This window comes from Aulonocara stuartgranti (assembly GCF_965226115.1).
Source record: "Aulonocara stuartgranti genome assembly, chromosome: 3".
Classification (NCBI taxonomy): Eukaryota; Metazoa; Chordata; class Actinopteri; order Cichliformes; family Cichlidae; genus Aulonocara; species Aulonocara stuartgranti.
Window position 1 is genome coordinate 61172907 of NC_138941.1, and position 27731 is coordinate 61200637.

Below are 27731 nucleotides of genomic sequence, written 5' to 3' on the forward strand. Positions count from 1 at the left end.
GCTACCAAATGGAAAAATGGGAAAGCCAAAACGGATAAGACTACATCTAAAACACAATATCCTCTTTAGCATGAGACAAAACAAAACTCAACTCTGACCTTCCCCTTGGTCTCAATGCGTTGGCCAATTATCCAGAACATAAATCTATTGGAATTTTAAGATCAGAGCCATACCACCAGAAAACAAACATCTACTCAAACTGGCATATGGATACTATGAAACATGCATTTCTACAACAGTCTGATTCTAAACTACCTGAATCTGATGTAAACCCGTTCCTATTGATAGAAAATCTCTTAAGACATTTACTGTGGGAGGTCCCAAAGAAATCCAAGATGACAATAATCATTCAGAGAATTCTACAAAATAAGACAAAAAACTATTTCCATATAAAAATATAAAAACAAAGATAAGAAAAGTCAACATAAACTTAAATTATTAACTTAATATCATGTTTAAATTACATAACTGACAAATTACAAACTGCAAACTTCAAAAAAAATTACTAAAACTTTAATAAGATGATTAAATCAGTCCCAAGGAATCCTGGGAATTATTGTAGTTCATTGCTCTGGTGACTTTGAAAAGTAATCAGTATCAGCTAATGTGTCACCAATCAGAACTGAGGATGAGTGGATGCCCCACCGTTTTAGTGCTGCTCTTCAAACGAGCCATAGAGATTGAAAATGTGACGTCATTCAAGGGTAAAACCGCAAAGGATTCTGGGAATTCGTGGCAAGAGGTACTAGCGCATACAGGCTTTCAATTGAAATCAGTTACACAGCGATAAAAAGAAACACAAAAAATGGAAAGAAGCTGTTGTATTATTAACTGTAATAGCCGGTCACATGACAGCCACGGGAAGCCGACGGGTAAAGCAGATAAAACAGGTTTTTTGTTTTTTTGTATCACTAATTGCCCAGTATGATTACAGCATACAATATTATTGTCACTGCTACATTTCTGTAATCCGTACCAGAAATTATTTCCACTACTAATTAATTACCATTGAGCTTAAAGGTCCTATTAATAAACGGTTAACGAATGTGTATTTATGAAGACAATTTGTGAGACTGGTAAACTTACCTTTGTTTGTACGATGGTCTTTCGTTCTACACGGTGCATTTCAAGGTCCTGCACCCATCTGTCAGTAAACTGTACCTGGGCTTGTTGCAGTGACCTGAAGTTACTAAACTTCATGAATGTATGCACTGGTGGTTTTCTTTGCCTTTTCGTCGAGTCTGTCTTTGTACAGACCGGCATTGTTATCCTTCGTTTTGTACATACCTTTTTTGGGGGGCAAAGAAAAAGCAAGAAGGTATTGGAATCGGAGAATGAACGTTTTGCAGTGCTGCAAATACTTGCATTTGATGCGGTACTTGGATTGTTTTGCCACGAGTTCCCGGCATGCAATGTGCGAAAGTCACGTGGTCTGTCAATCTGTATTGTGGGCTTGTTGTTCCTACTGAGGTTCAGACAAACTGTTTGGGTTTCTGGTTGGGGGTCGGCGTGGCTTGTGGTGGGAGGGGCTTTTGCTTCTCTGATGACTCTCCCTGGTCACTAGCTGTGGATAAATAAAAGTAGAAAATGAGGAACTGTCACACTGATCTGAGCCCTGAAGTGAAAAATAAACTGAATATGAGCATAATGGAGCTGAAAATAGGTTTAAGGTTTAAAACAAGAAAAGAAAATGCACAGTTCTCACACCCGGAGTGTACCGTCGTCTTTTATATGCAATCTAAGGTTTAAGTTCTAATGACCGAAAATCAGGCTGATCTAAACTACATCTACATAAAAAAGTCAAAAGAGAAGACTCATATGACATTTGTTATTCATATTTTAATAAATAAAAAAAAATGTGAATCCTGTGACCAAATCTAAAAATCAATGAAAAATTTGACATCACTCTAAGCCACCACCAAAGGTGTGCAATACAGTAAATGTTGGTCTCAATCTGATACTAGATTGAGACCAACGTTTAATGAAATGCTCTAAAAGTTAAATTAGACAAAGATGATCAGAGAAAATAAAAACCATAGTTTTTAAATGATGATTTCCCTTTTTAAGAAAGAAAAAAACAGCGGTTTTGTGATAGGCTGACGTTTGTTTTCTTGGTTTTAACTGGATTTCTTTTTACAGTTTCAGGACTTTTGTACAAAAACACATAGCTTGTGGTAATTAAGCTTCAGGTTTTGGTGAAGCCCTCAGAGGTGAAATACAAATGTGTGTGTGCATGTATTTGTGACTTACTCTGTAGCTTGGAGAGAGAGTACTCCAGCCCTCTCATGGCTTTAGCTTGGTTACTTTTAAACCTGGCGAGACCGAATTCCTGGCGGAGAAAGACAAAGAATTAGTCAAAGATAAATACCCGCACCATACGCAGTGTTGGGAAGGTTACTTTTAAAATGTATTCCGTTACAGAATACAGAATACATGCCCCAAAATGTATTCTGTAACGTATTCCGTTACGTTACTCAATGACAGTAACGTATTCTGAATACTTTGGATTACTTAATATATTATCGTGCTTTTTACAACAACGTGAATGTACTATTGCTGTGTGATTTATTACTATTACTGAAGGTCCGCGACTCCGAACTGTAGTAAAGGGACCTCTGACTAATACGGCGGGGTCCCTGTCGGCTCGTAGCCGAACAATAGCTTTACTTTGTTGTGTGGGTCAACTTTTCTTGCGAGAGACAGAGAGAGGCGTTGAAAGACTGCTCCAACGGAACTTATTGTTTTCGGAGGAAAACACGAACACGGTGTACAGTCGAGTCTTAATAGCTTACTTACAACTGGGCTCGTCAGGCACTCTTCTTGGCTGCAGTGGTTATTATTATATTTACATGCTTCCAGCTCCCGTTTTTGCTCGATGACAACTCGTACCTTTCCACTCGCCTTTTTCTCCCTCCTCGCGCTCACAGACACATAACGTGTATGGCAGTCCATTCTCCCTGCAACACGGACTACACTGCCCATGATGCTACATTCTTTAGAGCTATGCTTGTAGCATTCTGCCTGTTAGCTTAGCACAACAACAACAACAACAACGAAAAGGCGCTCTCTCACCCAGGAAACACACAGTCGCAGAAAGAGAGAGAGAGCGTCGCCCTGTAACCATGGCAACCGTAACGCTGCCGCCTGGAACGAAAGAACGTAGCTGTCAAACAAAACCCAAACAGTCCTGACCCGCGACAAAATGAAACAGGAAAGTACCGCAGTGTAATCCATTTATTTCAACAAAGTAACTGTATTCTGAATACCACCTTTTTAAACGGTAACTGTAACGGAATACAGTTACTCATATTTTGTATTCTAAATACGTAACGGCGGTACATGTATTCCGTTACTCCCAAACACTGACCATACGTTAGCTGTATATAGATACTGACGAAGTGTCACATAGTTGGTTTTGGTATCTTGGCTTGGCTTGAGAGCCAGGAGGTATTACTTCACAATTTTCTGAGTGTTTGCAGACAAGTCAGCATCTTCCATGCAAACTATGGGCGACAATGGACAATCTGATAAGAGACCAAACCAATCGCAGACAGAATTTTGGTGCAGCACCCTCTTTGCAACGAATTTCCCCAGCAACAACTCGCTAACTAGTCATGACAGTTATAAAGAAAGACAATAAATTGAATGAATTATGAAACGCTTATTTTTTTCTATTAGATCTGAAAATGTTGTGTAATACTACAACCTGAAACTACAAACAGATTTCGTTGGCCTGTACAGAAGAAAAAGGGAAAAAAATGTAACAACAGCTGTGAAATGGAATAGTCCAAATCACCAAAAGTAAACTGGACCTGGGCTTGTTGCAGGGATCTGAAGTTAATAAACATGAAGTGCATACACTCACACTTAGGATCATACAATAATAAATATGTCCGTGATGAAAGTTGGGCAGCACGCTAATGTCCTTACTCCACTCTGTATGCTCGTATGGGTCTGACCCTTTCAATCCTTTGATTTTTTCCTTGTCCTTTTTTTTTGCCTTTTCGTCAAGTCTGTCTTTGTACGGACCTGCCGTGTTGTCCGTCGTTTTGTACATAACTGTTTTTGGGGTAAATAAAATGCAAGTAGGGATTAAAACCACAGAATTAATGATTACCGGTGCTGGAAATACTAGCGCTTGATGCAGTGTTTTGATTTTGTTGCCACGGGTACCCACAAAGCAATGCACGAAGGTCACGTGGTCTGTCAATCTCTATCAGAAATACACTAAGAGAAGCTGGTGTGTTCTTTATACTTTAAGTGATAGTAGGTTGAGTTTGGGTTTTGGTGGCCAATTTTCCTTAGGACTGAAACATTTGTATGTTTGTGTATACCTGTATGGGTCGACCCAGTCCATATACAGCTGTGGAGATCCAGGCCTCCCTCCTCAATTTGGTCCAAGATGGCCGACCATGGTTCTCTTCAAACAGACACCGCTCCACAACAGTCTTAGAGGCAGAGACGGTAGAAAATGTACAAAAAAGCCCGTTTTTACTCCAAACACAAACTATGTTCAAGCACAGGAAAAAGTATTATATTCAACTTAGTTAAATACTGAAAATGTTAAAACCAACCAGACTGTAAGAGGCCTTGTAGTTTTCCAGTCAAAAAGCATTTATACCTGTGTCCAGTGCAGTTCTTTAAATCTGCAAATTCATCCATTTTCTTGTCCTTTCTGAGATGAGCAAAAGTGGAGAGAATGGCCTCATTTAGGAAACTATCTCCAGCCTTTCCAGCAAGGCATTCCCAGTCCAGTCCTGTTTCTGTCCCAGGTCTCCTCACAGCTGGACATGCCCAAAACCCCTGACCTAGTCCATCAAAGTCTAGATGTGCAGGAGATCTCCTATTCAGGTGCTCAAACCATGTCAGCTGGTTCCTCTATTACAGTGGTTCCCAAACTTTTTTTTGCTGCCTTTGTTTTACAACACGCACGCACACGCACAAACACATCCTCCAACCACACACGCCCATATTTTGCTCCATTGCGGTTTCTTTCACACCTCAAACATTTAGTAAACAACTAAGCAAATACAAGTAACTTGCAATAAATTACAGGCAGTAAGAAAGTAAACTATTACGCTACGTCCACAACTACATGGGTATTTTTGAAAACGCAGCTGTTTCGTTCACACATAAACAGCATTTCGAATCACCGAAAACTGAGATTTTTTTAAAACTCCTTTTTTTCCGTTTACGTGTGGATGAGTGTCAGAGATTTACAGTTAACAAACAGTCAGGTGAATAAACAACAATGAGACACTTGTGTAGGTTAACGTGCTGCACGGGTGAAAAACTCAGAGCAAATCACACCGAACTGAAGTATTTGTTTATTTTTATAGGTTACATCGTCAATATGCAAATATAATCACATTTCCTGTTACGCAGGTCCTGATGTCTGTCTGCATGCAAGCTGTGTGTGTGTGTGTCACAGAGTATGTGTGTTGCAGGTCAATTTCTAAGAATAATATAATGCAAGTCAACTTCTGCGGATATGTATTTCTGTACTGATCTCTTGTCAGCGTCACAGGGTCAGCTTCCTGTTTCAACAGAAAGCTGTGTCTGGTGAAATATGTATAACATAACATTTGAAGCATAATCAAATAAAACAATAAAAATTCCTTAACATTCCCTCCTGTTGTTAAAATATTTCACCACTTAATCATACTTTATTATCAGCCAACAATCACTTGCTTTCAACACTTTCAATTGTAGCATCATTCAGTATGTGTGAGTGTGTGTATTCCTATACTAAATCTTCTTCGTCCGGTTCATCTTCTTGTGGCAGTCCAACATAGGTGATTACTGTGGCCTGTACCATTTTGTCAATCATCGATCTGATACAGGGTAGAATGCATGTAGAGAACATGCAAAGCAATAAAAGAAGAACTCCTATCAAGACAAGTCCTTTGATCATGAGGGTCCTCCAGCTGCCGCTCAGCAGCCAGGTCAGCCAGTTCTCTGTGTTCATGACATAGTCTTGTTGCTGTGCATTACTAAGTTGTCGTAACTTCTCCAGGGCGGTGGTCATGGTCAAAGAATGCACGTTATCTGGAATATAGGTGCAGCAAGTGGTGTTGAATAAGCAACCCGTTCTCACTCCCAAAGCGTAACATTTTACGCTAGGTGACAAATCGTCACCATATTACGTTTTCGGCTACCCACCACGTTCCTAAATGACGACCTCGGAAAAAGAGGAAATATGAGAACCGTCTGGACTGAACCTACACATGTTCGCTCTTATTCTTCAAATCGCTTAGAAACACGCTATTTAACATCATTAAAGTCCTGGTTAAGGTCAGGAATAAGGTTATGGTCAGGGCTAGGGATAAGGTTAGGTTTAGGGCTGGAATACAGGGCTGGAACGTCTACTCCCGCGGGAGCGTCATTGCACTGGATTCCAGCCATAACCCGCCGCGTACCATAAGAACGCCGAAGGTCTCCTTTCGCGTTCCTCAGGAACGCCGCGGGACGTGACAAAACGTCGACATGTTACGCCTCGGGAGTGAGAACGCTCTGGAATAAGACACAGAGGCCCCCTCTCTCAGCGAGAATCATGTCCAGGGCGACTCTGTGTTGCATGACCACTATTCTGATCGCGTCGATTTCCTCATTCTGAGCCTTGTTTATCCATATTGAGCTGTTCAGGAAAAGTCCAAATCGGTAGTCAAGAGTCTCGATTCTTAGCATGGTTTTTCCATTCCCGATCCATGGGAAAAGTGAGTGCAGGACTTTCTGTCCGGTGGTCCACAACTTGAACTCCGCTGGCACATCACTGCCCCAGATTGGATCATGAGGTTGCACATCATCAGTGCTCCTCTTGCGTCTTGGTTGGTCCTTGTCTTTCCTGCGGCATCCGGAAAGTCTGGGAGCAGTTTTGGTTCATCCCCAGCTTTCTGTTTCCGTATGCGAAGGTGAAACACATTGGATGTTGTATTCCTGGTTCCCTCCTGACGTTGAAAGATTTTCCCTTGTCATTGGTCGCATTCAGGTTTACCCAGTATCGGTCATCACAGCTGTAGTTCCAGTCTGAGACCTCTGGTGCACAAAATACTACCTCATTAGGTTTATAGTTGATCAGTGTTCCATTACACCGTCGCAGGTCAGTTTTTGTGACTTGTCTTTTTAACTCCAACTTGAAGGCGAAGATGTCTTCGGGGGAACATGTTCCGCTGTTGGCTTTGTAGAATATACATAGGGCTTCGGAAAGGCTGGGTGATTTTCCATACAGGGTGGCTTGCATTGCTGTTGTTGGGAGGTGTGAACAGACGTAGCAGCCAGTGTGGTTGTCTTCTGTATGTACTCGGTTGTAGACGTACCGGTACCAGGCATTGTTCAGTCAGGGGTGGTTGTGGTCTTTATCCATATCCTTCAGGTGTAAGTTGTCATATGACCATTTCTTCTGCAGGTGGTGCTGTGGGTCCTTGTCTCTCCAGGTGAGTATCAGTAGGCTCACTAGGAGCGCAATGCCAGCCACTATGAGGACAAGGTTCTTCATGATGACCAGGCACACCCGGGCTCCAATTGAGTAGACCACTGGCGAGAAGAGAAAAGGGCGGGATATACCCAAACAGCCCTTTCCTCCACCAGGAGAACACCTAGGAGTCGGGGGAACCGGCGTCTATGCTTGTGTTGTCACTCACTTTTTTGCAGTGGCTTTGGTGGATCCAATCAACTGGTTGCAACCTGCAAGAAACTGGAGAGATATCGCTCGGCAGTTTATTGTTAGCACAATCTCTTTATTCTCAAATAACTTAGTCATCCACTCTGCTAGGGTGGTTTCTCTTATAGACTTATTAATAGGCTCACTAGTGAGAGGCAGCGGAAATAGCCTCCCGTGAACGATTTCAAAGGGTGTGAGCTTTTTGCGAACCCTGGGTTAGTTGCATCCACATCTTCACCAGGCCCAAACACTCAGGCCATTGTCTTCCTGTTTCCTCCATACATTTTCTCAATCTCTGTTTTATTGTGCCGTTAGTTCTTTCCACTAATCCTGCGCTTTGTGGATGATATGCGCAGTGATGTTTGATGCTGAAACCCAGAGCTTCAGAGACTTTACTAATTACATCATTAACAAAATGTGTTCCATTGTCTGATCTTATCAGAGAAGGAATGCCGTATGTAGGAATGAAATGGTTGCATAAACATTTTGCTACTGAGATTGCATCTGCTCTTTTCACTGGATAAATTTCTGGCCATTTGGAGAACACATCCACAATTACTAGAGCGTATTTTGATGCTTGACATTCGTTCAGTTCAATAAAATCCATGTGGATTGTGTGAAATGGGTGCGGTGGTGTTGGGGAAAAGCCTCTTTTAGGCTTGAGGTTTCCCTGTGCATTATGTTTCTGGCAAATCATGCATGTTCTGATAAACTCTTGTGCTGAAGCTTCAAAATTTTGAGTATAGAAGTGTTTGGGGAGGATACTCATCATTCCACCCCTTGACAAATGCTTTAAGCTATTTGTCACTAATGCTGCTGTCTTGTGTAGCAATTTTGTAGCCGTGCTCCACACTTTAACCATTTCTTTTGCTCCGCTATAGGAGCGGCTTCCTATTCATCTCTAAGTACATCAAGTGGTATTAGCTGTGAAGTTTCAGACATTAAAGTTCATATTGGTTGCTGTGCGGCCTTCTTTGCGGCTTGGTCTGCGAAGTTATTGCCTTTAGTAATTTCTGAATTATCTTTTTTGGTGTGCAACGCATATTGACTGTCAGTGTGAATATTTATATCTTGACCTTTGCGCAGCATGCACGTATGATAGCCGCTAGTTCTGCACTCTGTGCTGAAAAAGAGGAAGCTAAAGGTTTCGCTTCTAAAACAGTAGGCTGCAGTGTACTAAAAATGTCTGGTCGGGGTTTCATTTTTTCAGTTAGCTTCAGCATACAGCTGTGTTCGGCACCATCTACTTCCACAGGAAGGAGAGTGCTTGTCACAGTCAGGCAAAGCTAAAACTGCTTGTTTGCAGGGCAAGTTTTAAGTCAATAAATGCTTTGTCTGCCTCTGGTGTCCATTCTATTTCATCTTTCAGAGCTAAGTGTTTGCCATAGATCAAGTTTTGCAAAGGTTGGGCAGTGCATATTCAGGTATCCAACATCTGCAAAAGTTGCAGAGACCTAAATAACTCATCATTTGTTGTTTGGTGACAGGCTTAGGGGGGGTTTTGTACAGCTACTTTTCTGCTGTCTAACAGCTGTCTGCCTTGTCCTGTCAGTCTGTGGCCAAGGTACGTTACTTCTTGGCTCCACAAGTGCAATTTATGCTGTGAGACTTTATGGCCTTGCTCCGCTAGATGTTGCAAAACTGTCAGTGTGTTTGCTACGCAATTAGTCTGTGTGTAGCCTGTAATCAAAATATCATCAACGTATAGCAGGAATTTACCTGGGGCAGGAAGCGTGCAAAATGACATGGGTTTTCTTAGAGCTTCTGCATAAAGAGTGGGGCTATTCTGGAATCCCTGAGGCAACCTTGTATAGGTATACTTCTGGTTGGCAACAGCGAATCCAAATAGCTTTTGTGAGTCAAAGTGTAGGGGTATGGAAAAGAAAGCATCGGATAGGTCTATTACAGAAAACCACTGTTCCTTTGGTGTTACTTGATTTAAAATTGTGTGTGGATTTGCCACCACAGGTGGGGTTTGTTCTGTTATGTCATTTATCGCTCTAAAGTCATGTACTAGTCGATATTTCCCCGTGTCTACTTTTTTCACTGGGAAAATTGGAGTGTTACAGGTTGTTTCAGTTGTTTTTACTAAAATGCCTGCTTTTTCCATATCTGCAATTACTGGTCTGATCCCTTTTTCTGCTTTTGTGCTTAAGGGATATTGTGGATTAACTGGCCTGTAAGTTGTGGTAGTTTTTACTACAACTGGATCTGCTAGATCTGACAACAGAGGGTTTGTGTTCAGAGCCCAGAAGTAATTGTTCTATGTTATACACGTCCGTGTTTCCATTGCTCTTTGCCTCTTCGTCTTTTTTTTTTTTTGTTCATTACGTTTTCACTTGAGGCATTCCTAGATACCGTCTAGTTTTTCAAAGAATTCACACATTTCACACATCTTACATATTCCAACTTTGAAGTTAAAGTTTTCTTATTTTTATCTCTCTATATATATATTTAAACTTTGAATTGCTCACAGTTTACAGCTCTAAAACTGGGCATTTGTAAATCATGTACGTGAATTCGCATATGTTGCTTTTGCAGTGTTTCAGACCCCTTAAGCAGTCAGTTTTCTTTCCCAAATTTGCTAACCTATGGGTTTCTTCCGACCGCTGCACCTGGAGAATTGGTCCAGGTCTGTTTTGCTCCTGAAGAAACACAACTAAGACATTTTCATTATTATCCTGAGTACTTAAACTACCCGTTTCCCTCTCTCTGGTCAGAAATACCAACTCATGTTATGTGTATAAGTGTAAGCAGGTCTTCATTACTTGTCGTATGCATGTTAATGTTCAGTGAGTGTAAGCTGCTTCCTTCATTGCCTCTGTATGTTATTATCAGGTTTAATTCATGCATCTTTACACTGATGTCTTAATTCAAAATCATCTCACTTCTGATTCTTTCCAAAAATAATTTCACATGTAACAATTTGTGTATGTGTGTTTTCTATTCATTGATAGACAGCTCCCTGTGCTGTCCTCTATGCAACTTCTGCTTTAAAACAAATAAATAAAAATGTTTAACTTGCTCATTAGCTTAGTAGTGTCCACATATTTAAATCAGCTTTTCAATCTTGTAGCTTTAGCTATTATCTACAGGGTTGGGCTTATTAGTTGTCATTATAAATGTGCTCTACATCTCAGTAATATTTATCTAGGATAAATGACAGATTTTCAAGCAGGTTAAGTGCCTCTATGCACCTAATTGGTTTAGATATTGCCTTTATTTTCTTCATCTCATATGTCATTATACTGAGTTTGAGCAATCCTTAAGCTTGATGCAGACTACTTCATAACAATTATCCATCTCACATCATACTGACTAGGATACTTCTTGTCATTAATATTATATTTTTATTAATATTATCATCTTTTTCTTTCTATATAATGACAACAGTATATTACAACATTTTATCAGTGTAAATCACTATACTACTACTGAGCCAATTTAATAGTTTAGGATCATCTTACTCAGCAAACAGATAATTTAGAATTCATCCAATCCGTACAAATTTGCTTTTTCTCCGCCTACTTTTTAGACTGGTCTTCTGTTTGCCTCATCTCAGATCCAACCTTCAGTCACATTCATTCTCTCTGTTGCATGTTGAACCAAGTAATTTATTATTATTATTATTTTTATATTTTATTTTGTATCCATCAAGGGCTCTGGGTGGGCTGCAGTCCCACCCGTCATCCAGGCTGGAGACATTTACCTTTACACACACTTTCCTTGGCTGAACAATGAGACAGCCTTAATCTACCTTATGCATCTCTCTTTTTATAGAAAAGGTTTTCATGTGAATGATTTCCTTTTATTTATTTTATACAATCTGGGAATGATCGTCATGCCAACTATATTTCATTATTTAGTTCTGTTTGTAAGGTTCCTCTTAAAATAGTTACTGCAGAGGGACTGCAAACCATTTGGTTTCGTTTTGTAGAAGATTTGTTTACAAGGTATTTTATTGAGTTAAATATACAGACAGACCCGTGAAGCTGTCACTGGCACGAAGAATGAGATAAGTTATCAACAACAGGCTTCTACTTTCAGCTATTCTTGAAAGCGGTTGTCGATTTTACGTGATGACGCACAACTTTAATTTCCCATTCAGCCAGTACGTGAGCTATCAACGGTAAACAATTCAGTGGAGTAGTTCAGCCACCTTAATGTGCTGTTAAATCAACTTACTCCACCAACAAAACAGTAAAAACAGTTTATGCGCGCAATTTCTATCCTATGTTAGTTGACACTTTCCGTACACTTATTTACTTTCCAGTAAATTTAGACTTCCAGCCTTTTTTTAACTGCGAAACGAGTGTCTATTACACTGCCAGTTTCGACTTACAAGCGAGTCTTAAAACTGCCAGTCCCCGTAGGACGAGTTTTCTTGGAACAGTGTCACCCTAAACACCGATAATTTTACGCAAGGTGTGTCAAATGTGGAATAATCACCTGGCTTCGCTGTTGCCGGTCTGTCGGGCGTCCCCCTTCAAGTCCCACAGCCGTGGGCCTGTATAACGTCGGCCAGGACCCGAATTTTAGCGTCCCTGGACTTTCAACCCTACCTGGAGGGCGCTCTGCAGAGACTTCGACGCAGGTTTGTCACGGCGTCGGGACTTGAGGAAGGATACCACTGTGAAATGGAGCATAATATTATTATTAATACCAGTCCATTAACGACTTCGAAGGACCAATTAAATGTCAGAGATTTACAGTTAACAAACAGTCAGGTGAATAAACAACAATGAGACACTTGTGTAGGTTAACGTGCTGCACGGGTGAAAAGCTCAGAGCAAATCACACCGAACTGAAGTATTCATTTATTTTTATAGGTTACATCGTCAATATGCAAATATAATCACATTTCCTGTTACGCAGGTCCTGATGTCTGTCTGCATGCAAGCTGTGTGTGTGTGTGTCACAGAGTATGTGTGTTGCAGGTCAATTTCTAAGAATAATATAATGCAAGTCAACTTCTGCGGATATGTATTTCTGTACTGATCTCTTGTCAGCGTCACAGGGTCAGCTTCCTGTTTCAACAGAAAGCTGTGTCTGGTGAAATATGTATAACATAACATTTGAAGCATAATCAAATAAAACAATAAAAATTCCTTAACAATGAGGAATACAGAGTTCGTCACGCAACGTCAAAGGTATGTGCCTTTTTTCACGTCACGCTGTGCGCACGTTATTGTTTACATGAGATGAATTGCAGAATGGCAGATAGAGACAAAATACTGTTAATCTTACTGTCTACAGGTTTTACACACTAACATATACAAACGCAGTTACTGTCCCTCCATTTAGAAAGGCAGAGGCGTCACGGTGTGATTATTTTACTGTATGTGTAATAATATTCAACATTGCTATCAATGCATTTTTCAAAAAATGCCTCTCTGTGCAAAATGGGTTTAAAAACATAAACAACTGTGGGATACTGTTTGTCCGTGATTGGGAGAGCACAGTGCTGCTCCCGTCCTTAATTGGAAAACCAATCCTGCACGGGAGACCTACCTTGGCACTTGTGCAGGTGAAACCAAAGGGCAAATATGCTTCACCAGATTTTCTAGTCTTTGGCTTAGAATGAAGTTGGTTTGGAAACATATTCAGCGATGCTTCATCTCCTGCTTTGCATTTCTGTGGGCGCCCTGTGCTAGCAGTGTCCAAGAGTTTTGTTTTTTCTCTCCCCCCCCCCCCCCTTTTCATACCGCGCCCCCCCCCCCCCCCCCCCTCTGCATTGGCTCTGTCTTGGTGATGAGCGTGTGGGCCTGAGGGTCCACGATAGAATCTTCCAGGACGTAGACCCAATGGCGTGTCCAGCGGGGTGGCCTGGGGGGGCACAGGCCACCCCCCAAACCAGACTGGCCACCCCTGGTGCCACCCCAAAGGCAAAACAATAAAATTCAATCAAATATCAAATGTCCGATTATGTTTTCACGGTGACGCTCAGATATCCGAGTGTAAGTGAATGCAGCATCGCTTCTGCGCTATGCGCATCACGTTAGCAAAGGTAGGAGAGCCAAGCACGAAAGACGGCACTGCAGGAAACAATTTTTCGGTGAAAGAAAATGAGGACAGAATAAATGTCCCGGTAAGTAATATCAAGTTTGTTGAGTTTAGTAAACTTCGGTGAAATTAGAATACCAAGGAAAAAAATAACACTTAAAGAATTATTGCAGCTGTGGAATATTTCAGACAGTATGCTACTGAGGGCAGCTAACATAAGAGTTATGAGTTATAAGATAATCTAAGTCGTAACATTGCTGTATGGAGCTGCAGATTTGGTTGCAGGTTAACATAGCTGGACTGGCCATCGGGCATACCGGGCATATCCCCAGTGACTTATTTTTTATTTTTTTTTGTAATGGCATGAACAATGAGGGGTGGTGGATTGGCCAGATGCAGGTCGATGTGTAGAAATAACTCCGTTGTTTGGTGGTGGCTATGACGGGGCTTCCACAGAGGCAGCAGGTGGATGAGGGAAGGGGAGGCAGGAGGAGAGACCCGAAGCAGCCGCCAGTCCGAGTGTCAGGTGAACTGAACTTCAGGTAAGAAGTTATGACCTGCAGTCTATCTGGGTCAGATATAAACCAAGTTTAGGTGGAGTTTATTTTCATGTTGCTGACTTTTTACTGTCAGTTGCAATAACTCATACTGCGTTCTAGCCAGTTTGACGGAGTTTTTATACAGCTGGGTGGGTGCTATGATGTTACTGATAGTGAACTTTATTTTATTCATAAGGTTAGTAGAGTTGCCAAGGGCTCCTTAAAAAAATGGGATGGTCCCTCATTCAGAGAAAATATTACGCGTTTCGTATTGAGCTGAGAAGAGACGCAGTTTGTCCCGGACTTTAGCTAGAATGGAAAAAAGACACAAAGCTGGATTTATTCTGTCTTTATGCTGCACAGCTGCCTCTTCTCTCATTCTCTCCCCCTCCCTCTCCTGTTGCTACTTCAATCATGAAACTGATCAATGATCAGCTGATCGTCTCTCTTGTTTGTTTATCGCCCACTTTGCGCCAGAAAGAGGAAACCAGCAGATATTGCGCTAAACAACAGCAGCACGTTTAAGCTTGATCAGCTGTTGTTAGAATGTATTTAATATTAATTTCTAGTATCAGCTGATGTTTGCTGGAGCCACAGCTGTAAAGCTGCTGGTCATGATGTCTGTTTAGATATGTGGTGAGAGGGAAACATGAAGATGAAACCAGGAGATGTCCTTACTGAATCATCAGAGCTGAACAGGTGATGGAGAAACAGGTTTACCTTTTAGGTGACATGAATGAGTTGAAGTTATGAACTGTTTCTGAGAGACAAATAACACCAGGATCCTTTTTTATGTAGCTGACAGCTGGTAACTGTGCAGGGGCGGGTCTAGCAAAGTTTTGCCAGGGGGCCAGGTAGGGCATTAACAGGGAAAGGTGGGCACAAAGAAATACTTTTCTTTCTTATTCTCATTTAAAATACCTAGTTTTTATTAAATAATTATCTAAATCTTACAACAAAAGTTTTTATCTGACGTAAAATGTATAGAAATCATACATATACCAACAAGACTGTACATCACTGTCACAACAGCATTTGTTTTCATTCAAAGTCTTTATGGCTTTACTACCTGGTGGGTCGGTCTGTAGTAAAAATGCCCAATTTTTTTGTCCCAGTCCAGCCCTGCAGGTTAATACTGGCAGTGTCACCATGCCAGCTGACTGTATTTTATCATCAGCCAGTGTTGTTCTTTATCAATATTACCAAAGTTTACCATAAGGCAGCATAGAAAGTATTTACTTGCTTTCAGGTTTTATTCAAATGTTAGTCTTTTCATTTGTTTCCCCACTTTTTTCCTGTTTCAAAATCAAACACCAGTTTGTGAGAAGATTATCTTCTTTTTTTAACAGGCAGATAAAGTTTTGCATTGGCATTGGCTAATTTGTCAATTGTTTGTTACAAATGTTCGTATTTTAATTTTCAAAAATGTTTTTGCCCAAAACATATGTGCACTATATGTCAGTAAAAATACTATGCAAATATTGATGTCCTTGAATGCTGAGTAAACACTGACAAAGCACTGATTGTATCTCTTGTACTTTATCAACACAGTATCTAAAAACTTTGCACCGTAGTGGTTAAAATCTCATTCTAATAAGAGTTAAAAGTGCATTTGGTTATTAGGTTTATAGGATTATTGAATTATGGTTAAGGGTTGGTAGAATTTTTTTTTTAAACATTATCTGCCAATTAAATCTGCCACCCTTCTCCAAATCTGTGCCCCTACCTGGCCCCCCCAACAAAAATTTTCTAGACACGCCACTGCGTAGACCGCCCGAGCCATGTGCATGGGGAAGACCCGCTCCGCCCAGCCCGGCAGGCGGTTGGTCTTCGTCAGCAGTCGCCTGGACAGCAGGTGGTTGGGTTGGGTTGAGTTCCTCTTCATGTTTAAGTTTGTAGAATAAAATTTATGTTCCCGTTGCTATGAACACTCACTGACTTTGATCACGGCAAGCAAGAGAGGATAGGACAGTCGTGCCAAAGTCCCCATTAACAGGACATAGACAGCTGATTGTGCCTGCATTAGTGCCTGAAAATCCGGGTAGCTTTAAATTCTAACAGTGTGTTTAAATGACTTTAGTTTTCATACCACAAAAAGTTTTCAGACGCTAGTTTTCAGACACCAAATGAAAACCGTTGGGGTGAGCACGTTTTTAAATATGCAATTGTTAACAGTAGAATCTAAAGTTGCCACTTTAGTGAAAAAATGACTTTGCGTTGGCTGGGAATTGAACCCGGCTCAATTGCTTGGAAGGCAGCTATGCTAACCTCTATACCACCAATGCTCACATTAGGAGAGTGGAAAGTAGAGCGACTTATCCTGTGATTAACACAATACTAGTACTTCTATGCAATGCTTTTCATCATAGCATTTGTTTACTGTAAAAACTGTTAGCTGCGACCGTTATTAGGTGTTGCTACAGCTCCGAGGCCAGCATTGCTAATCCCTTTGTTTTATAACCGCACTTCACCAGCGGGCTCAAGCTAGTTAGCTGTTTAACGCGGTCGCCGGTCGCCGCTTCGTCATAGTCTTCTTTTTTTTTAATCTAAATGCTGAAGTCAGCGTCCGAGGCTCTAAACACCCTCTACCGTAAACGTCGCAGTCTGTTGTAGCTGCTGAGGAAGCTAACAGCTTCGGCTAGCCAAGTAACGGACGTACCTAAAGCGCGTGTTTCTCAAAGCCCGGCGGACTGTAAGGGAGCCGGCATGGATAAAACACAGCAGCGGGGCAGTTTGGGGGTTTCTTTGTAGCAGCTGCTTATTTGAGACAGAAACAAAGAAGAAAAAAAGTGGACCCAGGCGGTCATACGTGCACTTACCGCCTTTTTCCACCAGATGGCAGACTAGACAAGCAGAAATCAGGTCGCGCTGCTTGGTAAACGGTTCACGACTAAATCCACATGATCTGCAGACCGCATGAAGTTTGGAGGTCTGTGGCAACTCTGCAAAAATTTGGTGCCCTTTGTGCACTCACTCTATCAATTTACATGATTTACATATTTTAGTCTAGGCAACCCAAAATGTGACGTTCACATATGTGGACGCCAGGTTCTAGGAGGTTAAAGAAGTCCAGACGCTTTTCCTTCCAAGCTCCTTAGATCACAATACAGTTTCTCTCAATCTTTTAAAGTGTAAATCTGTCTGTACTTGCTGGTACCACTTCTGTCTGTTGCACTTATTTACTCTAGGATGGGTGTCAGCTAACAGAAAAGGAGTAAATACTTTTTTCCATTGTTACAAAATAAAATAATAAATAAATAACTATACTGTACAGGCAAAAATATACTACAGACACTTTTCAGTTGTGAATTGAAGCAGGCCTGGTCAGATTTAGAGCAAATCTAAGTTTCAGGTGATATATCCACTTAGACTATGGTTTAAAGATCTAATGTTTAAGAGAATAAAGTTGTTATGATGAGATTGAGCAGTGATTGATCACCTGGACTTGCTTGATACCCTGCACTTGCCACAGAATTCCTATCACATAAGCTGGCCCTGAAGACCTGCACTTCATGTTGTTGATGAAAAAAAGACAGTTGAAAAATGCAAGAAATGTTTAAGAAATTCTAAGATTTTTTTTTTCTTGGGCAGCACGGTGGCATGGTGGTTAACACCTTTGCCGCACAGCAAGAAGGTCCTGAGTTCAATTCCAACATCAGGCCGGGGTCTTTCTGTGTGGAGTTTGCATGTTCTCCCCGTGTTTGCGTGGGTTCTTTCTGGGTTCCGGCTTCCTCCCACCGTCCAAAGACATGCAGCTTGTGGGGATAGGGTAATTGGATAATCCAAATTCAGAGTATGTGGCAGGGACTAAACACGATAACAGACTTTAGAGGGAAAACCAGCACACCGCAGACCACGGCCTCTCTGTGTGAGGATCTAAACGTATTCTACGCTAGATTCGACACAGCGAACACCATGAGACCGGACAGTGTGCGCACTGCGGATGACGTCAGTGCGCACACTGTGTCTGAGGAGGATGTGCGGAAGTGCTTCAGGAAGGTGAACGCACGCAAAGCTACTGGTCCGGACGGGATTCCCGGCCGCGTCCTCAGGTCATGCGCGGCTCAGCTGGCTGGAGTGTTCACGCACATCTTCAACCTTTCCCTCTCTCTGTCTGTAGTCCCAGCCTGCTTCAAAATGGCCACCATCGTCCCTGTACCCAAATCCTCCACCATCTCCTCATTGAACGACTGGCGACCTGTAGCCCTGACCCCCATCGTAAGCAAATGCTTCGAGAAGCTGGTCAGGGACTTCATCTGCTCTGCACTACCCGACTCACTGGACCCTCTACAGTTTGCATACCACCACAACAGGTCCACTGATGATGCCATAGCCCTGACACTACACACTGCCCTGTCACACCTGGAGAAGAGAGACACGTATGTGAGGATGCTGTTTGTAGATTACAGCTCAGCATTCAATACCATCGTTCCCTCGAAGCTGGACAGGAAACTGCAGGATCTAGGACTGAGCAGCTCCCTCTGCAGCTGGATCCTTAGCTTCCTGTCTGACAGACGCCAGGTGGTCAGACTGGGCAGCATCACCTCATCCCCCATCACACTGAACACTGGTGCTCCACAGGGGTGTGTACTGAGCCCTCTCCTGTACTCACTCTACACCTACGACTGCACAGCCACTAACAGCTCCAACATCATTGTGAAGTTTGCGGACGACACTACAGTGGTGGGTCTTATCACCAACGGTGATGAGACGGCTTACAGGGAGGAGGTCAGCGCCCTGACCCACTGGTGTCAAGACAACCATCTCACCCTCAACGTCGCAAAGACAAAGGAGTTGATAGTGGACTTCCGGAGGTGCAGAGAAGTACACACCCCCATCACCATCAACGGCGCTGCTGTGGAGAGAGTGAGCAGCTTCCGGTTCCTTGGAGTACATCTGGCTGAGGATCTTACGTGGTCAGTACACACAAACAAAACAGTGAAGAAGGCGCAGCAGCGCCTCTTCTTTCTCAGGAGACTGAAAAGATTCGGCATGAGCCCCCGCATCCTCAGGACCTTCTATCGCTGTGCCATTGAGAGCATCCTCACTGGATGCATCACCACCTGGTATGGCAACAGCACCGCCTACAACTGCAAAGCTCTCCAGCGAGTAGTGCGGTGCTCTGAACGGATAATTGGAGGTGAGCTTCCCTCCCTCCAAGACATCTACAGGAAGCGCTGCCTGAGGAAAGCGGGGAGGATCATCAAGGACTCCAGTCACCCCAGCCATAAACTGTTCAGACTGCTTCCATCAGGAAGGAGGTTCTGCAGCATCCGGTCCCGTACCAGCAGACTGAGAGACAGCTTCTTCCATCAGGCCATCAGACTGCTGAACACGTCATAGACACCTCAGCTTCACTACTGGAACTTCAACATTATGCACTCCACACTGTATATAAATGCCACTTGTTCTGCACATATTCAACTCTGTATATTTTATATATTTTATTATTATTATTATTATTATTATTATTTTTTTTTTTTTTTTTTTTTTTTTACTATTTAATTTGTAAAAATGTGTATACACACACACACACACACACACACACACACACGTAGGAAAATATTTAGTATACACATCCAGAAATGCATACACTATTATATATTGTACATATATTTATTAGTTTCAGGTTGGCCATTCTTGTATTTTGCTCGTTTGTGTTGTTGTGTTTGCACATCTCCGTTGCTTGTGGGGCTCGCACACAAGAATTTCACTCGCATGTGCTGTGCCAGTGTGCCTGCACATGTGATGTGACAATAAAAGTGATTTGATTTGATTTGATTTGATTTGAAATTACCACTAGGTGTGAATGTGCGAGTGAATGTGAGTGTGAATGGTTGTCTGTCCCTGTGTGTTGGCCCTGCGACAGACTGGCAACCTGTCCAGGGTGTACCCCGCCTTGCGCCCTATGACAGCTGGGATAGGCTCCAGCGCCCCCCACGACCCTGAAAAGGATAAGCGGAAGCGAATTGATGGATGGATTTTGTTTTTTCTTTCGCAATCACTGTTTAAACAGAACTACCAAAAGAGCTGTACAGGAAAGGAGTGTCTCCTGTCTGGTAAAATACCATGAATTCAGTCCAGGTTAAATGACTCAATAATATGGGCTGCACCCCATAAAGTAAAGCAAACTTATCTTGTAGTTATGTTCTAAAATTAACCCGCAATAGGTGAAATCTGTGAAGTAGCCAACTTTATTTTTATACAATTATTATAGATGTTTTAAGGCTGTAAAAACCCGTCACTACACACTTTATACACTTTTCTCAGACAGGCATGAACATTTACACACTTTTCTCTCTTGTTTAAACACTCTCAAAGTTCAAACCTTTGTAGAAAAATAAGTCCAGTATTATAGAATGAAACCAAAGACACCCGCAGGTAACTTTGACGGTGCAAAATGTTTCATCGCCATTGTTGTGTTTGTTGGCGAGAAAACTTACAAACACACAGTACAGCACTTCAAAGCCACACTGGTAGCGATCAAAGATTTATTTAAACTTGACAAGCTGGACACATTCTGTAATGTACAGGAGACACGGCACGAGATTGATTGACAATGGTCACCCTGTACACCTCTGACTTCTGCTACAACTCTGAATTATGCCACATTCAGAAGTTTGCAGATGACACAGCCATCATGGGGCGTATCTGGGATGATCAGGAAGAGGAGTACAGAAGTCTTTGTCGCATGGAGTCACACAAACCACCTGCAACTCAACACCTCAAAGACTAAGGAACTGGTTGTGGACTTCGGGAGGTCCAGAGAAGGTTCCCTGCCGGTTCAGATAGAGGGGGAGGAGGTGGAGGTGGTCAACAAGTACAAGTACCTCGGGCTGTGGGTGGACAACAAACTGGACTGGTCATGCAACACAGAGCACCTGTATAAAAAAGCCCAAAGCCGACTGTACTTCCTCAGGAGGCTGAGGTCTTTTAACATCTGCAGGAAGCTCCTGAGGATGTTTTACCAGTCGGTGGTTGCTGGAGTACTTTTCTATGCTGTGGTGTGCTGGGGGAGCAGCACAGCAAAGAAGGACTCATCAAGGCTGGAGAAACTGATCAGGAAGGCTAGCTCTGTGGTCGGCATGAAGCTGGACACTCTGGTGACAGTGGCAGAGAAAAGGACACTAAAAAAACTGCTGGACATTATGGACAATGCTGGGCATCCTCTGCACACGGCCATAAACAACCAGAGGAGTCTGTTCAGTGACAGGTTGCTTCTCCCAAAGACAAGAACTAACAGACTTAAAAACTCCTTTGTCCCACACGCCATCAGACTGTTTAACTCCTCTCTGGAGGGGAGAGGGAGGGGAAACAGGAGGACAAAGGAGGGGGGAAGAACTAAGCTGTAGTGCCTCTTCACTTCACTGTGCAATACTTTTAGTGCAATACTCTTGTTAATAGTCAACGGTGCAATAGACTCCATACTTTAAATGTGCAATTCACTTGTATTTTTATTTGTATTCCTATTTATTCTATTTATCCCCTTCATATATTTTATTTATATATGTCTCTGTATTTATATATGTGTGTGTGTGTATGTGTATATATAATATTCTGCTCACGCTCTGTAACTTCTGTCGGTTCTGTGCTTTTGGAAACCGAATTTCCCAGAGGAACCCACCCGAGTGATTAATAAAGTCTTATCTTATCTTATCTCTCTCTTATCTGGTCTACAGCCAATCAGGATGCAGAACACAATGTGCTGAAAAAAAAAAGAAGAAGAAAAAGAAAAAACTACGGAGCCCTGCAAGGGACATGGGAGAACAAAAATGAAGATGAACTTTTGCGAGATTTCGCAAAAGTAACTCGGGATCTCGCAAACGTTTTGCGAGATCTCGCAAAATAGGCTGCATCCTTCAGAGGCTGCCAGCTTGAAGCTGACGACCCAGGTGACGAAGGCTGGCCCAATTCAAAGGCTGCTCCAAATGTGTCCTTTGTGGGCCAGCCTTTTCAGGCGAGAATGTAGCTGTGTACACTTCAAATATCTGCTTGTTTTATTAAGACATCACATATTTGCAAAGGTGCTCCAACGTTTTTGGAGATGTCTGTTACCCACCAGTTTGAAGTTTTGCGAGATCTCGCAAAAGTTCATCTTCATTTCTTTTCTCCCATGTCCCCTGCGGGGCTCAGTAAAAAAACAAAGCATGCAAAATTTCATGCGAAACAGCAAGGCAGCGAAAGGTGAAACGTGTTATAGTGAGGGACCACTGTATTGAAAAATTAATTACAGGCAAGGCAAGGCAAATTTATTTGTATAGCACAATTCAACAACAAGGTGATTCAAAGTGCTTTACAGAGACATTAGAAACAAAAACAGATAAAAGGCATGATTTAAAATTGATTAAAACAAGCAAGCAAACAAACTAACTAATTAACAAACAAACTGCCACCAGAAGTTCTTAGGTGGCTGCCTCAAAACTGTTTTGCATGCTCCTGTGTCGCATACTGTTGTTGGAGCGACAGTTGAGGCTCATCAGCGTCGTGTTTCTGGCACAGGTTGTGTTGTTCACACCTGTTCGCGCGATCCGAACCCTTATCGTAAGGGGAGCTACCAGTCCCTCTGCGGACGAGCTACTTTCTATTTTAAATTCCCTGGATTTAAAATACTCTCTAGACCCAGTCTAGACCCAGCTGGGGAGCTACCCAGAGCTCTAAACCCACAAAAGGGGAGCTACCAGTCCTTCTGCGGACGAGCTACTTTCTATTTTAAATTCCCTGAATTTAAAATACTCACTAGACCCGGGGCCCGTTCTTCGTACGTCGCTCACTACATCCAAGATCAAATGACACATCCAAGACCAAACCATCGCGCTAACCGTGAGCTCGCTAATCCGGTTCCCCGAACACACCTGCTGTTGACGATTAGTACAGCTGGCTGAAGTAATGTGCGATCACTGGGTGTCATAAAAGGGGATACGTATCGATAGCAGAAACAGTGATCGGCAACCCTCTGATTGGTCGGCGAAAATGTCGAAGGAGCGCGCTCGGTATTTTTCGGCAGCAGAGCAAGAACTCTTGAGTGAGGGATTTCAGGAGTTTCAGAGTTTAATCAGAACGCAAGGGAACACTGCAAAGGCTGCAAAAGCAAGGAGAGAGGGCTGGCAGAAAGTTGCTGACAAATTAAACTCGTAAGTAATCTAATAATAACAATAATAATGGAGTGGATTGATATAGCGCTTTTCAAGTCACCCAAAGCGCTTTACAATGCCACTATTCAGTCACTCTCACATTCACACACTGGTGGAGGCAGCTACGGTTGTAGCCACAGCTGCCCTGGGGCAGACTGACAGAAGCCAGGCTGCCATATTGTGCCATCGGCCCCTCTGGCCAACACCAGTAGGCGGTAGGGTAGATGTATTATATTACACTATATTATCCAATATTATATTACATTATATTATATTATGTTACATTATATCCTCTTTCACATTAGAGCCACAACAGGACCCACTAGAACATGGGAACAAGTAAAAGTGAAGTATGAGAATATTCTACAGAATGGTAATATTTATCACTTATATTGCTTTTAGTCTCTTGGAAAGAGACCCTGAAATAATCTGTTTGTTTGTTCATAACAGCAACCAAGAAAAGGGCAGAGCAAAAAAAAGACAGGTGGTGGTCCTGCACCCCCTCGTCAACAAGTTGGTTAAGTAAATAATACCCTCACGGGAATATCGATATCTCTCAATGACCACACTGTCGCGCTGAGCTAAAGGATCCTGTCTATCCCGCAATATACGCTGGATTCTGAAGACTCTCCTTATCAATCTTGCACCTTCCGCAATGGGTTGGTCGCGTATACGGACAGGACATGGCTGCGACAGACTTCCCAAATCCACCTTCGCTTTTATAGCCGTGGTCTCTCATCTTGATTACACGAAGTAATTTACAATTACTACTCTGAAATATGGATAACATCTGTAATAATCACATACATGTAATAGAATGTTAATAGTACATTTCCCTTTTTTGGGGAATGACCTGTATGTATCTGTGTGACATCAATACAAGGATCAAGTGCTGCATTATCTTTAGTTACATTGATGTTATTTATTTATGGTGAAACAGTGGTGGAATATCGCTGTTGCTTTCGTATAAATGAAGCGGACATACCTGCGTGGCCGCGATCTAATCCTGTTTACATAAAGTAAACCTGCTCCCGAGCAGGTTTACGCTTACGGCTCTGTTGCTATGACAGCAAGTCCCGGATGAGCTTCGGGGAACCGAACGATCCAAGATCACGCGAAATCGTCAACAATCTAATCCAGCTAACCTACTTAGCGAGGTACGAAGAACGGGCCCCCAGTCTAGACCCAGCTGGGGAGCTACCCAGAGCTCTACAAACAAACAAACAAAACAGTATATAAAATCTAAACAGATAAAATCAGAACAGTCAAAGTGCTTTACAGAGACAGAAACAAAAACAAATAAAAAGCATGATTTAAAATTGATTAAAACAAGCAAACAAACAAACTAACTAATTAACAAACAAACAAACAAACAAACAAACAAAACAGTATATAAAATCAAAACAGATAAAATCAGAACAGTAGATAAAATCAGTAGTTAACGTAAGTTTTGAAATTTAAGCTTAAAAGTGTGGATTTGGTGCTTTATTCAAATGCAGCTGAGAATAGGTGAGTCTTCAACCTGGATTTAAATAAACTGAGTGTTTCAGCTGATCTGAGGCTTTCTGGGAGTTTGTTCCAGATATAAGGAGCACAAAAGCTGAATGTAGCTTCTCCGTGTCTGGTTCTGACTCTGGGAACTGATAAAAGACCTGATCCAGATGACCTGAGGGATCTGGAAGGTTCATACTGGGTCAGGAGGTCACTGATGTATTTTGGTCCTAAACCATTCAGAGCTTTATAGGCCAGCATCAGAACTTTAAAGTCTATCCTCTGACGGACAGGCAGCCAGTGTAAAGACCTCAGAGCTGGACTGATGTGGTCCACTTTTTTGGTCTTAGTGAGGACTCGAGCAGCAGAGTTCTGAATGAGCTGTAGTTGTCTGACTGATTTTTTAGGTAGACCTGTAAAGATGCTGTTACAGTAATCAAGCCTACTAAAGATGAATGCATGGACTAGTTTTTCCAGGTCCTGTTGAGACATCAGATCTTTTATCCTTGAAATATTCTTGAGGTGATAGTAAGCTGACTTGGTTATTGTCTTAATGTGTTTTTCTAAGTTTAGGTCTGCATCCATCACTACACCCAAATTTCTCGCCTGGTTTGTGGTTTTTAGATGTATAGATTGAAGTTCTCTGGTGACCTGTAATCGTTTTTCTTTAGCGCCAAAGACTATTACCTCAGTTTTGTTTTTGTTTAGCTGGAGAAAATTGTGGCATAACCAGTCATTAATTTCCTCAATGCATTTACCAAGAGCCTGTACAGGACCTTGGTCTCCTGGTGACATTGTGATATATATTTGTGTGTCATCTGCATAGCTATGATAGTTTATTTTGTTGTTCTTTATAACCTGTGCCAGTGGGAGCATGTAAATGTTAAACAGAAGGGGTCCCAAGATGGAACCTTGGGGAACTCCACATGTGATACTTGTCTGCTCAGATGTGAAGTTACCTATTGATACAAAGTATTTCCTGTTTTCTAAGTATGTCTTGAACCAGTTTAGTGCATTTCCTGAAAGACCTGTCCAGTTCTCCAGTCGTTTGAGTAATATGTTGTGGTCAACTGTATCAAATGCTGCACTGAGATCCAGTAAAACTAAGACTGACATTTTTCCACTGTCTGTATTCAGACATATGTCATTAAACACTTTGGTCAGAGCGGTTTCAGTTCTGTGGTTCTGTCTAAAACCTGACTGGAAGGCATCATAGCAGTTATTCTGTTTTAAGAAGTAATTGAGCTGTTGAGAAACTGCTTTTTCAATGATCTTACTTAAAAATGGGAGATTTGAGATCGGCCTGTAGTTGTTCATTTGTGTCTTGTCAAGATTGTCCTTTTTTAGTATAGGTTTTATTACAGCAGTTTTTAGTGATTCTGGAAACACACCTGATAATAAAGAAAAGTTGACGATCTGTAACAGGTCTGACTCTAAAGTCTTTGAGACCTTTTTGAAAAAACTTGTTGGCAGGACATCTAAACAGCAGGAGGAGGAGTTCAGTTTACCTAAGATGTCCTCCAGGTCTTTGCTGTTAATCGGGTGAAACTGTTTCATGGTGTTTAAACAGTTTTTTGGTGGACACAGTACATATCCTGGATCTGCTGTTGATGTACCAATTGTTTGTCTGATTTTTTGGATTTTTTCAGTGAAGAATTTGGCAAAGTCATTGCAGGCCATGGTCGAATGAAGTTCGGCTGCCACTGACACAGGAGGGTTTGTTAGCCTGTCAACTGTAGAAAATAAGACCCGAGCATTATGGCTGTTTTTAGTGATGATGTCAGAGAAGTAGGACCTCCTTGCGCTCCTCAGTTGTAAATTATAATTGTGAAGTTTCTCTTTATAGATGTCATAGTGAACCTGGAGGTTTGTTATTCTCCATCTGCGCTCAGCTTTCCTACACTCTCTTTTTTCATTTTTCACCAGTGTGGAGTTTCTCCATGGAGACTTTTTCCTTCCAGAGATAACCTTCACCTTAATGGGAGCAATAGTGTCCATTACATTTAACATGTTAGCATTGAAGCTATTGACGAGCTCATTGACTGACCCTCTGGACAGGTCAGGTGTTAATGGGAAGACCTGGTTAAAAATTGCACTACTGTGTTCAGTTATACACCGTTTTGTGATCACTGTTGTTGATATATTTATGTGGGCTGAGATTTTACTTTCAAAGAAAACGCAGTAATGATCAGACACGCCCACATCAGACACAGTAACCTACAGTATAATTTGTTTCTCCTTTCCTGTAAAATACCTACAATTTAGGCCCTATTTAAAATTATTTATGCAGTACTTGAATGTAGTTAAATAAGAGTTATCCTCTTATTCGAGTGTACCTATTTTGCCTGGTGATTTTGTGTCATTATACACATTAGACAAAGAAATTTAGAACCAAATTTTACATTTCATACTGGTGTTTACTATATTATACTATGTGTCTGTATCAATTATCAGTGTCTCCTTTGTCTCCTTCTTCTTGGCTTGGTAACATGTAACAACTGAACATGTTGGCATTTTACAATTATCCCCTCTTTCTGTCAGCATTATAGATTCAGCTGTGTTGTAAAGTTAATAGGCTAAATAGGATAAGTGATGTGTCCTAAAGTATCCTTTAGATCAATGACTAGATGCTGAAAAAAAAAAAGAGCTCACCTCTTGGGTCGCAGTTGCCTTTGTCTTCATCCACACGTACACGGTTAATTTTTAAAACAGCTCCCCCAAGTTTCTTTAAATAAAATACCCCCATCCACATAAAACTAAAAAGAAAAACCCATCTCAAGCGTTGTCAAGACCCAAACAAACATATAACCCTAATCTGACTGAAAATCAGAATCAGAATCAGAATACTTTATTGATCCCTAGGGGAAATTATTTTTTGTTACAGTGCTCCATTATAAACTAACATTA

At 41.8% G+C, this 27731-nt stretch overlaps 1 protein-coding gene across 1 annotated transcript; it reads right to left on the reverse strand.

The window, feature by feature from the left end:
* Window positions 1-923: 923 nt before the first annotated feature.
* Window positions 924-17397, reverse strand: LOC309703165 (PRELI domain-containing protein 1, mitochondrial-like). Its single transcript, XM_082527874.1, has 4 exons — window positions 15958-17397; window positions 4335-4507; window positions 2251-2329; window positions 924-1564 (listed from the first exon to the last, which is right to left on the reverse strand). The coding sequence occupies exons 1-4, from the start codon at window positions 16085-16087 to the stop codon at window positions 1473-1475; spliced, it is 474 nt and encodes a 157-aa protein (XP_082384000.1). The 5' UTR covers window positions 16088-17397; the 3' UTR covers window positions 924-1472.
* Window positions 17398-27731: the final 10334 nt, after the last annotated feature.

Excerpts from the sequence above, each read along its gene's own strand:
- LOC309703165 (XM_082527874.1), bottom strand. The coding sequence starts at position 16,087 with ATGAAGAGGAACTCAACCCAACCCAACCACCTGCTGTCCAGGCGACTG. Across the intron at positions 2,330-4,334 it reads GACTGGGTCGACCCATACAG|GAATTCGGTCTCGCCAGGTT; the intron begins GTATACACAAAC and ends TTTCTCCGCCAG. Across the intron at positions 1,565-2,250 it reads CTCTCTCTCCAAGCTACAGA|CTAGTGACCAGGGAGAGTCA; the intron begins GTAAGTCACAAA and ends ATTTATCCACAG.